Here is a 12,386-nt window from a genome sequence, read left to right as displayed (position 1 = left end):
ATGTTGAGCTGGCACCTCTCTCGCACCATGCGCACATTTCATAAACCCACTGCTTTTGAAAAGAAGTGTCTAGATTAAAACATAAAAGTCTCCCATATCAAAAGTGCTTATTAAAACAAGGAACCAGGTAGATACCTCAACTGGCAAAGCACTAGTTTTGTAGGCATGAGGAGGATGTGGATTTGATACCCAGAAATCAAACTAAAACCGAGTGTGGTGGTTCACGGGCATTTATAAGCCCAGTGCTGGGAGGGGAGTGGGTGTGGTATCACTGAGGCTCCCTTGACAGACAGCCTTCCTACTTGGGAAGAGGCCAGTGAGAAACTGTCACAAAAAAACAAATTGAAAGATGACACAAAAACAAGTTGAAAGGTTCAAGGTTAACCTCTGGCACACACACAAGCACAAAGTAGATTCTCAATGTATGATCATACAACGAACACTTATCTCACTGTGACTGGACCATTCATTAATTTATGGGTGATCTATTCAGACAAGCAATCTCAAAAGCCTCATGCCTACTAGCAAGTGGTAGCACTCAGACCTTACTTAGAACATAAATCCCTGGCCCTGGGCAGGCTCTCTTGTGCCTTTGCTCAGCACTGCAACCAGGCAGAAATAGTTCAGTCCTTTCTGGATTTTTCCCTCATACTTAGAAGGGAAAGTAAAATTAAATGGAAGTGGGGGTGGGGATCATGCCAATCTAGGCCATTCTAGGAAGCAGAATGGCACTTCGGATGGGTTTCCTTCCTAGAGGATGATGGACATTCACTAGGGAAAGAGTTATCTTTTCTTACCCAGCAGGAGCTAGGGAGTTTACAGTGCTACTTTTGCACCAGCCTGTGGGGCTGTAGCTGGAGAGAGCAGAAGGGGACTATTTGCAGCCTGGTGTTAGATTTTTCTGCTCTGACCTGGGCCTCTGCAACACTCATAGGTCTGAGCACTGCAGTCTAGCAAGCTGTCTGGTATTTTGAGATGCTCACCCTGGCTCTCCATTGACCTCTTATGCTTTGCTGATCTTCCCAGCCCCACGTGGAGCTGTGGGATACAAAAGAATTCAGTGGGGAGAGAAAAAGTCACCAGGCACTGTCCTTGAGGTAATTAATCAGCGGTGACTCTTTGCCGGGGGGAATAATATGACTCAGAACACATTCTGTCCCTGTAATATCAACTGTGCAGAAGAGAGGCTGCTCTGAAAAAGATGCAAAGGGGTTTGGTTGGGGGAGGGAGGTCATTGTTGCAAAGTGAGAATGCTTAGCTGTTGACACCATTGCATGCAAGATACAAGATGTGCAAACACACCCTGGTCCACTGCCAAGCTGCTCAATTCTCTGGGAAAGTGGTGCTTTCCGAGTTCACTGAGATTCTGAAATAGAGTTCTGCCTTCCAGCTCTGAGACTGCTGCAGTGAGCTCTACAGCAGAGGGTGGCCTGATCATACTCCATGTGACTGGAACTGGTTCTTGTCACATCTCTCCTTCCTGTTTGCTGCAGTACAGAAAGCCCCAAATTTTGGTCAAGGGTTGGGGGTCTGTCACCCCCAAATCGGGGTAGCCACAGTTCACTTGATGCGTCCTCAGATCCGTGGGTCACCCATGTGAAAATTTGTCTTTCATTCTCTGTACCAGACATCAACGGAGTTATAGTGTGCCTGGATGTTACGAATACTGACTACCAGACAGATAGGAGTGTGAGGTGACAGAGAGGAAGGAAGAAGAAAGGGATGAGTGTGAGGAAGAGGAAACGGGTAAGGAAGAGGGGGAAGAGGAAGAGGAGGAGGGAGAGGAGGAGGGAGAGGAGAAAACAGAAGGGAGAGAATAAGAGGATGGGAAAGGCAAAGAGAGGAAAAAGAAAGGACTCACATCAACACTCACCCCTGTTCTTTCTCCAGCACGCACATACTGCAGCCTGTTTGACTCTACTGTTACTTCCTATTGTCCTTGCATATTCAAACTCTGACTCTCTGCCTCCCCACAAACTTTTGGTTTCTTGCCAAGCTGTTTCTTCCAGTCTGCCCACTCACATCCTGAGGCTCCTTCTGTCCTGTCTGGGGAATGGGGCATGGCGCTTTGAAGATGGATCCTGGGTAGCTGCCTGAATGAGAAAGGTGTCCATACACAGGAGCTCTGAGATGTGAGCACACTCCAGAGAGAAGGGCTGTCTCAGGACTAGAGGAGCAGGTCTCCCTGCAGGAGGCATTCCTTATAACCTCAGCACAGAGTACTCACTGAAAACGGGGAACCCTTCTAGAAAGATCAGCACTGGGCTCCTTCCTAAAGAAACAGAGTGGAGCTGTATCCTAGCAATTGCACCCTCTCCCCCAACAGCCCCAGGTAAAAGCCATTCTTTCCAAAATAAAAATGCTTCTGGTTAAAAGTAGAACTTTGAGAATCCCAAAATTAGTGAAGCTGTAACGCAAGTATTTAGTAACATAGATTCCCTTACCTCAAAATGAAGACTAATACCCATCAACCATCTCACCTGATGAGTAACCAATCCATAAATGCACTGAAGAGACAGGTGAGAGAACTATCTATTGGATTCCATGGTCCTACTGTGTGTCAACTAGTTACAGATAACCTGCAGGCCACAAGCTAACCCTTCCATCCCTCAGATGGGAAATGATATTGGGAAAATGCCATAAAAAGGAAAGAATTTTGATTTTTTTTTGTGAGCTAAGAGTGGTCTTCAAATATTGTTTTGCTAAAACATGTGCATGTGTTTGAGCATATACATGTTTTTGTATGTGCCAGTGTAGATCCATGTGTGTGTGTGTGTGCATATTCACATATGTGCCAGTGTAGATGCATGTGTTTTGTGTGTGTGTGTGTGAGATGTTCATGTATGTGCCAGTATAGATGCATGTGTTTGTGCGTGTTTGTGTGTGAGCCAATGTAGATGCATGTGTTTCTGTGTGTGATATTCATGTATGTGTCAGTGCAGATGTATCTCATGTTCACATGTGTTCTGGTGTACATGAACATAGGGGCGGTCATAGAAAACACTAATTGTTGTCTCTCAGACACCAACTCTCTATCTCCTTTTGAGACAGAGTTCACATTGTCCTGGATCTCTTCATGTAGGCCAGGCTAGCCGGCCAGTGAGGTCCAGAGATTGACCTGTCTCCATCTTGCCAGTACTGAGATTACATGCATGTTGACACAACATTTTTTTTTCTTAACATAAGTTCTAAGAATCAAACTTAGGTTCTCATGCTTGCAAGCCAGGAGCCATCTTCCTACCCCAGATGATTTCACTATAAGGAAAAATGAACTTAAACACAATTTTCCTTGGCTCCCAGCATGCTGGCTGCCTGAATTCAGATCATACCAAAGAGCATTCCTGAAGGACAGCTTCTTTGGTTTACAGTACAGCCTTGGTTGTGTTTGGTGTCCAGAGAAAGCAAGCCAGCCAGCCACTTTTCATTCTTGAGTCTCAGCTGACACAGAACAGAAGTGAAGCCTTTAATCTCACCATAAACGGATGCGTTCATATGCGTCATGTCCTACATCAGCAAAATGGTAAAGGGTTTGACACCAATTCTTTCTTAATTAAAAAAAAAAAAGAAAGAAAAAGAAAAAGTAATAAAGGACTAAAATGGAGAGAAAGTAGCAATGTTCTCTTTAGAAAAGAGAAGAATAGAGAAAGAAACTGATCAAGGGAAGAAGAGAGGAGGGGGGAAAGAAAGAAGAGATGGGAGTGGACAGAAAAAAAAAAGAAAGAAACCAGAGGGTGGAGGCAGAACACTGTGCAGCTCCATTTTGGCAACCCAAAGAGGGAATATAAGCTGAAAGTCCTGAATTTAACAAACCTAATTATCAAGGCTTAATTAGTACCAAGGGTCCAGCTCTGTGGAACACCTGCAGACTTAATTTATGTCCTGACAGAGAGGAACAAGTGTTAATGGGCTGTATTTATGTTAATACCTGAACCTTAGGAGCCTGTGGAACAAAACAGACCGTGTGCTGGGCTTGCCAAGCTACAGAACAAATATAAAAGATTTTCATCTTAATGTAGTCTGCATGTAATTCTTTGGGGATCCTGCAGAACTACTTAAACTTTTAGAAGTAGCACACGGAAAAAAGGAGAGCTGTTCAGGGTCTTCGTCAAAGTCTCACGAGATCAAGGCACACATGAGAGGTTACATCTTGTCTTTAACACACAGGGTGGAGAATTAGGCTAATATTGACAGTGTTCCTGGAGGATATATACATACATATATGTATGTATGTATGTATATGCATATACATATATATTAAATATGTTTGTGTGTGTGTGTGCATGTGTGCTTGTGTATGCATGTGCAGGTACCCTCAGAGGCCAGAGGAGGGCGTCAGGTTCTGTGAGGTTGGAGTCACAAGCAGAACTGAGCTGCCTGACATAAGTGCTGGGAACTGAGCTCAGGGTCTCTACAAGAGCACTACACACTCTCAAATGAGGCGTCATCTCCAAATGGTGGGTTTTTGTTATTGCTGTTGTTTGTTTTTATGAAGTCTCCAAGATAAACAGCATTGCTCCTATGAACACGGGAGTATTAAAATGACAGCTTGCATGAACAGAGAGTTTGTCACATGTCCACCCACAGGCTGAGGTCACTGCAGACAACTTCTAGTTTACAGATCCAGAAACCAAGAGGGAGAGAACAGAGGGATGATCCCCAGGCCAGGTATCCAGACAGTCTAAAGACACAAACCTTTCAACCAATGAGTTTAACTCCTTCAAATACACACAATAATACTGATAATCAAAATATTAAAAATACTTGTGAACACCTATTTTAAAAAAGAGGGCTCAGCAAATTAGAAATAAGTTCAAAACTCTCATGGTACCCCCGGAGATCCTGGGGACTGGACCACCAACCAAAGAGTACACATGGAGGGACCCATGGCTCTGGTTGCATATGTGGCAGAGGAAGGCCTTGTTGAACATCAGTGGGAGGAGTGGCCCTTGGTCCTGTGGGGATTCGATGTCCCTGTGTAGGGGAATGCCAAGGAGGGAAGGCAGGAGTGGGTGGGTGAGTGGGAGAGCAGCCTCACAGAGGCAGGGGGAAGGGGCATGGAATTGGGGGTTTCTGGAGGGGAAACTTGGAGAGGGGATAACATTTGAAATGTAAATAAAAAAAATAATCCAATAAAAGAAAAAAAAAAGATACCCATGAAGGAAAAAATGTTAGAAAATTACACTAGTTTCTCAAACTTTCCTAGGAAGTAAAAACTGAGATTCACAACTATTAAACAATAAAATTATTATATGTATATATAAGCGTATGTTTATGTGTATGTATGTATATGCATGTGTCTATATATGTAAGTGTATATATGTGTGTATGTATGTGTCTGCATGTGTATGTATATGTATGTGTATGCATGTATATGTATGTGTATATGATGTATATGTATGTGTATGTGTGTAAATATGTATGTGTATGTGTGTATGTGTGTACATGTATATGTATGTGTCTGTATGTATATATGTGTGTCTGTATATGTATGTGTATGTGTATGAATATGTATGTGTGTGTATAGATATGTTTTTAGTATGTGTCTGTGTCTCTATATGTATGTATGTATATGTGTTTGTGTGCCTGTCTGTATATGTATGTGTAAAGAAAAGAATACACACGCACACATACACACACACACTGTTATTTGCATCACTCACAGATAATGGGGAAATGCATACTAAGGCAACGATACCCCTCTCAACATGTGTGCTCAGCATCGTCCTGAGAGTATTTTAAAAAGGAGACAAAAGTCAGATATCAAAGTTGGAGAAATAAAAGTACATTCAGAGATGTGGGGAGATTCTCTGTAGTCTTAAGAAACTAAAAATTGATAGCAAAGCTATTTACTAGAATTGATTATATTCCTGTACACCAATCAAAGATAACTGAAAAAAATAAATACCACTTAAAATTAGGGGCAGCACTTGCTGCTCTTGCAGAGGACCCAAGTTTAGTTTCAAACACCCAAGTTGGGTGGCTGACAACTGCTTTGAACTCTAACTCCAGAGGATCCAATGTCTTCTCTGTCCCCCATAGGCACTGTACTCTTTGGCAAATATCCCACATAAACATACGTACACATATTTTTTTTCAAAAATAGGCTAAAAATAAACATTTGATAATAGATACAATCAAAAATGTATATAAGACATCACTGGGGTATTTATAAGTATGAAAAGATACATGTGCTTGGAAAGGTGTGTGTGTGTGTGTGTGTGAGAGAGAGAGAGAGAGAGAGAGAGAGAGAGAGAGAGAGAAATGGGCTGAGCCACTCAATACTGTTAGGTTGTCAATCATCCTCAAGTTGATCAATAGATTCAATTCTATACCTAGTAAAACCTGAGCAGATATATTTTTAAGACAAATGAAGTTGAGCCTAAAGTTCATGTTGAGAAACCAAGTATGGAGAAGCGCCCCAACACTCTTACGATGAAGAGTACAGTTAGGGTCTTTATGTTGGGCAGCTTCAGAAGTGACTGGAAAGTCACTGGAATTGATGCACTAGTCAAGGAACAGTCAAAGCAGAGGAAGAGACAAGAAGAAACAATTGGATCGATGGAGTACAATGGAGAAGCTAGAAATAGACCCATGCCTACATAGTCAATCGATGTTTGACAGAGGTGCAAAGGAAATTCAATAAAGAGAACATTAGACTTTGAACAAATGGTACCACTTCCACATGGGAGAAAACATAAACCTCTACCCTTACTTCTTACCACATACAAAGAGGGATCGAAGGTGAATAATGGGAATAAATGCAAAATCTAAAGTCATGAAGGTTCTAGAAGGAAACAAAAAAAAATGTCTTTGTTACCTTGGGATTAGCAGAGAGTTCGTAGAAAACTTAACCAAAATCACTGACAATAGAAAGAGAAGAGAAATTTGGTGTTATCAAGATTTAAGATAAAAGACAAAACGTCAGAGAATACAAAATTGAATACAGAAAGGCAGGTTACGGAGAAAGTTCACAGAATGCTCAAGAGGCTTGTATCTCTGGTATGTAGAATTTCTACAGCCCAGTGTTAAAAAGAAAACCCAGCTTGGAAAAAAAACTGTTCAAGTCAGTGAATAAGTATCCCACAGCGAGACCATACGAGTGGAATGGCCGAGGAGATTGGGGTGGTGTGAGGAAGCATTAGTCACCAGAGAAATGCAAAAGAGAACAAGCAACAGAGAGCATGTCACGCCTACTGCCAAGGTTATAATTAAAAGACCAAAATTTCCAAGTATCAATGAGAATATGAAGCAGTGTGACCTCTCACACAGTTCTAGATGTGAAAATGGTTCAACCACGTTAGACTACTGTTTGGTGGCATCTTAACTGGATACCCCAAGAGCCAACAATCCTCCATCCAGAGGAGTCAAAAAGAAGTGTTGTACCAAAAAGACATTTGTGTCCCTTGTTTACTTCAGCCTCGGTATGGGATCCAGCTGAGGTATTCACAGGTAAATGGTGGGTAAAGAAAATGTGGTCCCTACATATCAATCGGCTGTGAGTCAGAGTGGGTGGAGGCTGAGAGATGGCTCAGAGTCTCTAAAACATAATGGAGTCTGTCATTATTGGCAAATTGTGCATGACGGGGGGGGGGGGGGGGGGGGGGGGGGGGGGTTGGGGGGGGGCACTGTGCTAAATGAAATAAGCCAGGCACAGAAAGGCAAATGTTTGTATTCACATGTGGAAATCCGACCCAGCAGATTCAATAGACATAAACAGAATAGTAGTGGTGAAAAAATAGGAAGGCCATCAAGGAGGAGGTGTTTGAGGGATGTCATTAGTAGACGATCACGAATACAGAAGTATTTCATAGAGAAACAGGCTCTGACACATACAGAGAGCTGAAGGGGAGCTGTAGTGCACATGAATTCATTATTCATTTGACAAGAAGCTAGATGACAGGAGTTTGAAATAATAATCGAGCCAGGAATGGTAGCTCATACCTTTAATTCCAGCACTCAGGAGGCAAAGGCAGGTGGATCTCTGTCACTTCAAGGCTGGCCTGGTCTGCATTATAGTTCTAGGTTAGGGGTGCACCGTGAAATCATGTCTGAAAAAGGGAAGAGAGAGAGAGAGAGAGAGAGAGAGAGAGAGAGAGAGAGAGAGAGAGAGAGAGAGAAAATGGTAGCTCATACCTTTAATTCCAGCACTCAGGAGGCAAAGGCAGGTGGATCTCTGTCACTTCAAGGCTGGCCTGGTCTGCATTATAGTTCTAGGTTAGGGGTGCACCGTGAAACCATGTCTGAAAAAGGGAAGAGAGAGAGAGAGAGAGAGAGAGAGAGAGAGAGAGAGAGAGAGAGAGAGAAGAAAGGAGACAGGGGAATGATAATGGAGCAAGAATGTTAACGGATCTGATCTGATCATTATACGATAATCACATAGATCAGTTATCACACAGTGTCCCTGGAGAGGTGGCTTGGTGGTTAAGAGCACTTGTTGCTCTTGCAGAGGACCCTAGTCTAGTTCCCAGCGGCCACACAGAGAGGCTTACGACTACCTGTAACTCTGGCTCCAGAGGCTTCAGTGCCTTCTTTCGGCTTCTGCAGGAACCTGTGTGTTCTGGGTATGATTTTGCTAGGATCACACCCAGAACACATACACACACATAAATAAAATAAATACTTTAAGTATATCACACATTATCCCATGAATATGTGCAAGCATGTGTCAATTAGAATTTTCACCAACTACCAGCTGTGGTGGTTGTATACCTTTAATCCCAGCACTCAGGAGGAGAGGCAAGTGAATATTTGTGAGTTCGAGGTCAGCCTGGTCTACAAAGTGAGTACAGGTCAACCAGGGCTCTGTTACACAGAGAAACCCCATCTTGAAAAACCAATCATCAACAAATCAATCAATCAATCAATCAATCAATCAATAAAATGAAAACAAAAAAATGTCACCAGTTTTTGCAAAGCTGTTCATAGAAACAGAAGTACCCTACCTTTTATAAACAGATGAATGACTAAACCGTAGCATAGTTTTCCAATGAAGGAATATTCTCAATTGAAATGGAGAGATCGTCACATACACACCCATGTATATGAGTCTCAGAAACATGCTAGCTGTTAAACAAACCAACAATGACAAAAAAACCAAAAAAAACAAAACAAACAAACAAACAAAAAAACCTCGACATGAAAGGGTAGGTACAGTTTTCATTAAATGAGATTCCAGAACAGGTAAGGCCACAAAGGAGCAGTGTGGGCCTCTGAGAGCATTAGGATATACTGAAAGAGAAACTCAGTCACTTACAGGGAGATAAGAAGATTCTATATCCTAGGAAGACTGATAACCACACAAGTATATGGACACGCTTGTCCAAAAATAGGGAACTATAGTTTTCAAAATGTTAAGTCTATGACATGTCACTTACATTATTTAATAGAGTCTGTGTGTGTGCACACATGTAAATATCCTCTCACTCATACACAATTACAAACACTTGTAAGAGAGTTTATTTCACTGATGACTTTTAATCTATTATCTGCTATTCATTCACTCACTATTTATTTATTTATTTATTTATTTATTTATTTATTTATTTTTGCCTTGCTGGGATCACAACCAGAGCCTTACATAAGGAAGCAAAATTGAAGACATCTTTTATGTCAAGGGTAAAAAATTCAACTCACAAAGGTCCTTGGAAGTTTCAAGTTCAGGTGGTAAGGCACACCTTTAATCCCCGCACTGAGCACTCAAGGGAGGCAGAGGAAGAGGCAGGTGTATCTCTGTGTGTTTGTGATCAGACTGGTCTAAAAAGAGAGTTTCAGAGCCGCCAAGGCTGCTACAGAGAGAAGCCCTATCTTGGAAAAAGACAAAAATATATATATATATATAAAGAAGAAAAAAGAAAGAAAGACAGAAAGGACATAGCTTATTTTTAAATAATGTTTACAAAATGTTTATGTGTACGTGTGAGTATGCGTGTGTGTGTGTGTGTGAGAGAGAGAGAGAGAGAGAGAGAGAGAGAGAGAGAGAGAGAGAGATCACTTTCATACACCATGTGAGTCTAAGTGATTGAGGGGACCAGAGAGGCTGTGAGATCCCCTAGAACTATACAGGTGAGTTACAGAGTTATAGGTGGCCGTGAGCCTCCATGTAGGTGCTGGAAACAGAACACAGAACCTGGGTCCTCTACAAGGGCAGCCACTGCTCTGTTCTGTACTACCTAGCCGCCTCTCCAGGCCGTGCAATTCTGTGGGCTATCAATTCTGTTCTGAGTGCATCAGGCTATGGAGGAAGAGACAGAGCTTAGGAATCAAAGGTCACTATTTTGGTTTCTCTTCTCATTAGCGGTGTGACCTTGGGTGAGTTAATCATCAGGAAGCTCACTGGTTTTGTGGGGTAGGGATGTTCTGAGCTTGACTTCTTTTTTTTTTTTTTTTTAACTGTCAGCCCATTTCTGACAACTTTGTAAACACCGAGCGGCTTTAGGACAAACATCACTTAAACTTTTAAACTTTTATCCAAACCCCCGTTTCTGATGATGACTGAGTGATTGTGTGAGAACACCGGAAACCGCCCGGCGACTTTCCTTTTTAATGAGTATAAGTGGATTCTGCAAATGCTTAATTATTTTGAAAACCGAATTTAGACCACATTCTTTTTGCCAGCAGTCTTTGACCTGGGGTGCTAAGCTTTGGCTGGGTCCAAATTCATGAGACTGTCCTTTTCTGAGAATGCTAGGACATACTGATGTTTTTCTAAGCTGCAACTATAGTTCAGTGTGTCTGTGGATCATACACAGATTCTAGGAGTCAACCAGCCTGTTCTTTTTTTTTTTTTTTTTTAAATCTTTTGTTAGACACTCTGAATACACCAGACCTGTACTCCACATAAATTTGTATTTCTCCATTGATCTAACCAATGTATATTTTGAAGATCAGTGGGTGGTCTAAGAGCAGCAGAAATCAAGTCCATAGCAACAGTAAATTCTCGAGTGGCTTGTGCACTATCTAACTTGTCAATGGGATACCACTATTTAGTCCTAAAGATGAGCAGACATTGGCTTGTACTTTGTACAAATTAGGCCATCAGTTCTGGTTAGAAGCTCGGTTCCTGTTACACCGTGAGGTACAGCAGACAACACAGTTTAAGCTCTGTGGAGAAGTTGACACACCAATCCTTTCTCGTGAAGCTTTGCATTCTGGGGTTACCAGGAATCAGCGAGGAAGATGCCACCCGATATAGAAACTTGAGCGCTTTACTTCATTGAGAAAAGGAAAGAAACCTGCAGAAAGTTAAGGGAAACCTACTGGTGATCGGGCGGGTTTTATTTATCTTAATAGGGTGAGCCTGAATTTTTGTGAGGGTTCCCAAGACGACGACGAACGATGCTATAGACTTTGAAGTGCGGTTTGCAAAAGCAGATATTACGCATCGGCACATCTAGCAACTCCCCTCACTATGGAAACCTTGACAGAAACCATTGAGCTTACGTCCCTAACCATGCAACTGAGGTAAGATACACACAGGGTTCTCGTAAACTGGTGCCCGCCCAGAGTGATGGGAAGTTGAGGCTCCGCAGGCCACAAGCGGGGATGCGGATGCGTGGGACCTCACTCTGGCTTCCGCGCACTTCTTCGTGGAAGGGCCTGGGTGGATCTGCTGGAGCCCCGGGGTATGCAGCCGCAGTCCAGTCATCAGATAATTTCTGCTTGAAAATTCTGAGAAGCAAGCGGCATGCCAAGTTCAGTTAGTCACGGGGTTTTTTGTTTTTTGTTTTTTTCTAAAGAGCTGCACTGCGAAAACACAAAGCCCATTTTGGGGTCACGGGGGTCAGTGTCATGTGTTACAACCCTCCAGGCTCAGGCAGTTTTTCCACAGTTGATACACTAAGCAGGCTGGGCAGGAAGGTATACTATCAGGTTGGTTCCCGGACACATTAAAATTTTTGTGAAATGAAAAGGGGGAAGGGGGGCCGGAAACCAGGCTGGATGGAGACGGCCACAAGGAATTGGGGAGAGCAGAGAGTGGATCTTAAGAGCTCCTAGTCCTAAGAGAAGAAACTGAGTTCAAACACTGATTAAAACAGGGAGCTGGGAATGTAGCCAATTAGCTGGTAGTGTGCTTCTCCGATATGCAGAGAGGCCTGGGTTTTATCTCTGGACTGCATAAACCAGGTATGGTGGTGAGGCCTGCAATCCCAGAGCTTGGGAAGTAGAAACAGGAGGGTCAGGAGTTCAAGGTCATTGCTATTACACAGTGAGTTCAAGACAAGTATGGGTGCATGAGACCCTATTCTAAGATGACGATGATGGTGATGATGATGGTGGTGGTGGTGATGATGATGATGATGATAACGACAACGACGATTGCTCCAGGGATTTATGACATACATGCCAGGCACCATTGAACATCAGTAATTATGTTGTCCAAAGTACAC

General features: G+C 42.6%; 1 protein-coding gene and 1 long non-coding RNA gene across 6 annotated transcripts in view; one reads left to right on the top strand and one right to left on the bottom strand.

Annotated features, from left to right (window-relative positions):
• Wwox (WW domain containing oxidoreductase) overlaps positions 1-12,386 on the bottom strand; it is a 902,911-nt gene that overhangs the window by 261,468 nt on the left and 629,057 nt on the right. The window contains exon 9 of one of the 5 annotated variants that reach the window (XM_076915927.1): positions 8,196-8,240. The exons of the other annotated variants lie outside the window; for them this stretch is intronic. Within the exon in view, the coding sequence (XP_076772042.1) occupies positions 8,211-8,240 (30 nt within the window). The 3' untranslated portion in view covers positions 8,196-8,210. Of the gene's footprint in view, positions 1-8,195; positions 8,241-12,386 lie in introns of those variants that run through there. 5 annotated transcript variants of the gene reach the window in all.
• LOC143434983 (uncharacterized) overlaps positions 1-12,386 on the top strand; it is a 74,033-nt gene that overhangs the window by 11,238 nt on the left and 50,409 nt on the right. Inside the window, exon 2 of the long non-coding RNA XR_013104903.1 lies at positions 11,290-11,460. This is a non-coding gene — a long non-coding RNA (uncharacterized LOC143434983). The remainder of the gene's footprint in view (positions 1-11,289; positions 11,461-12,386) is intronic.

This window comes from Arvicanthis niloticus, chromosome 18 (assembly GCF_011762505.2).
Source record: "Arvicanthis niloticus isolate mArvNil1 chromosome 18, mArvNil1.pat.X, whole genome shotgun sequence".
Classification (NCBI taxonomy): Eukaryota; Metazoa; Chordata; class Mammalia; order Rodentia; family Muridae; genus Arvicanthis; species Arvicanthis niloticus.
This window is presented reverse-complemented; position numbering and strand designations above follow the sequence as displayed.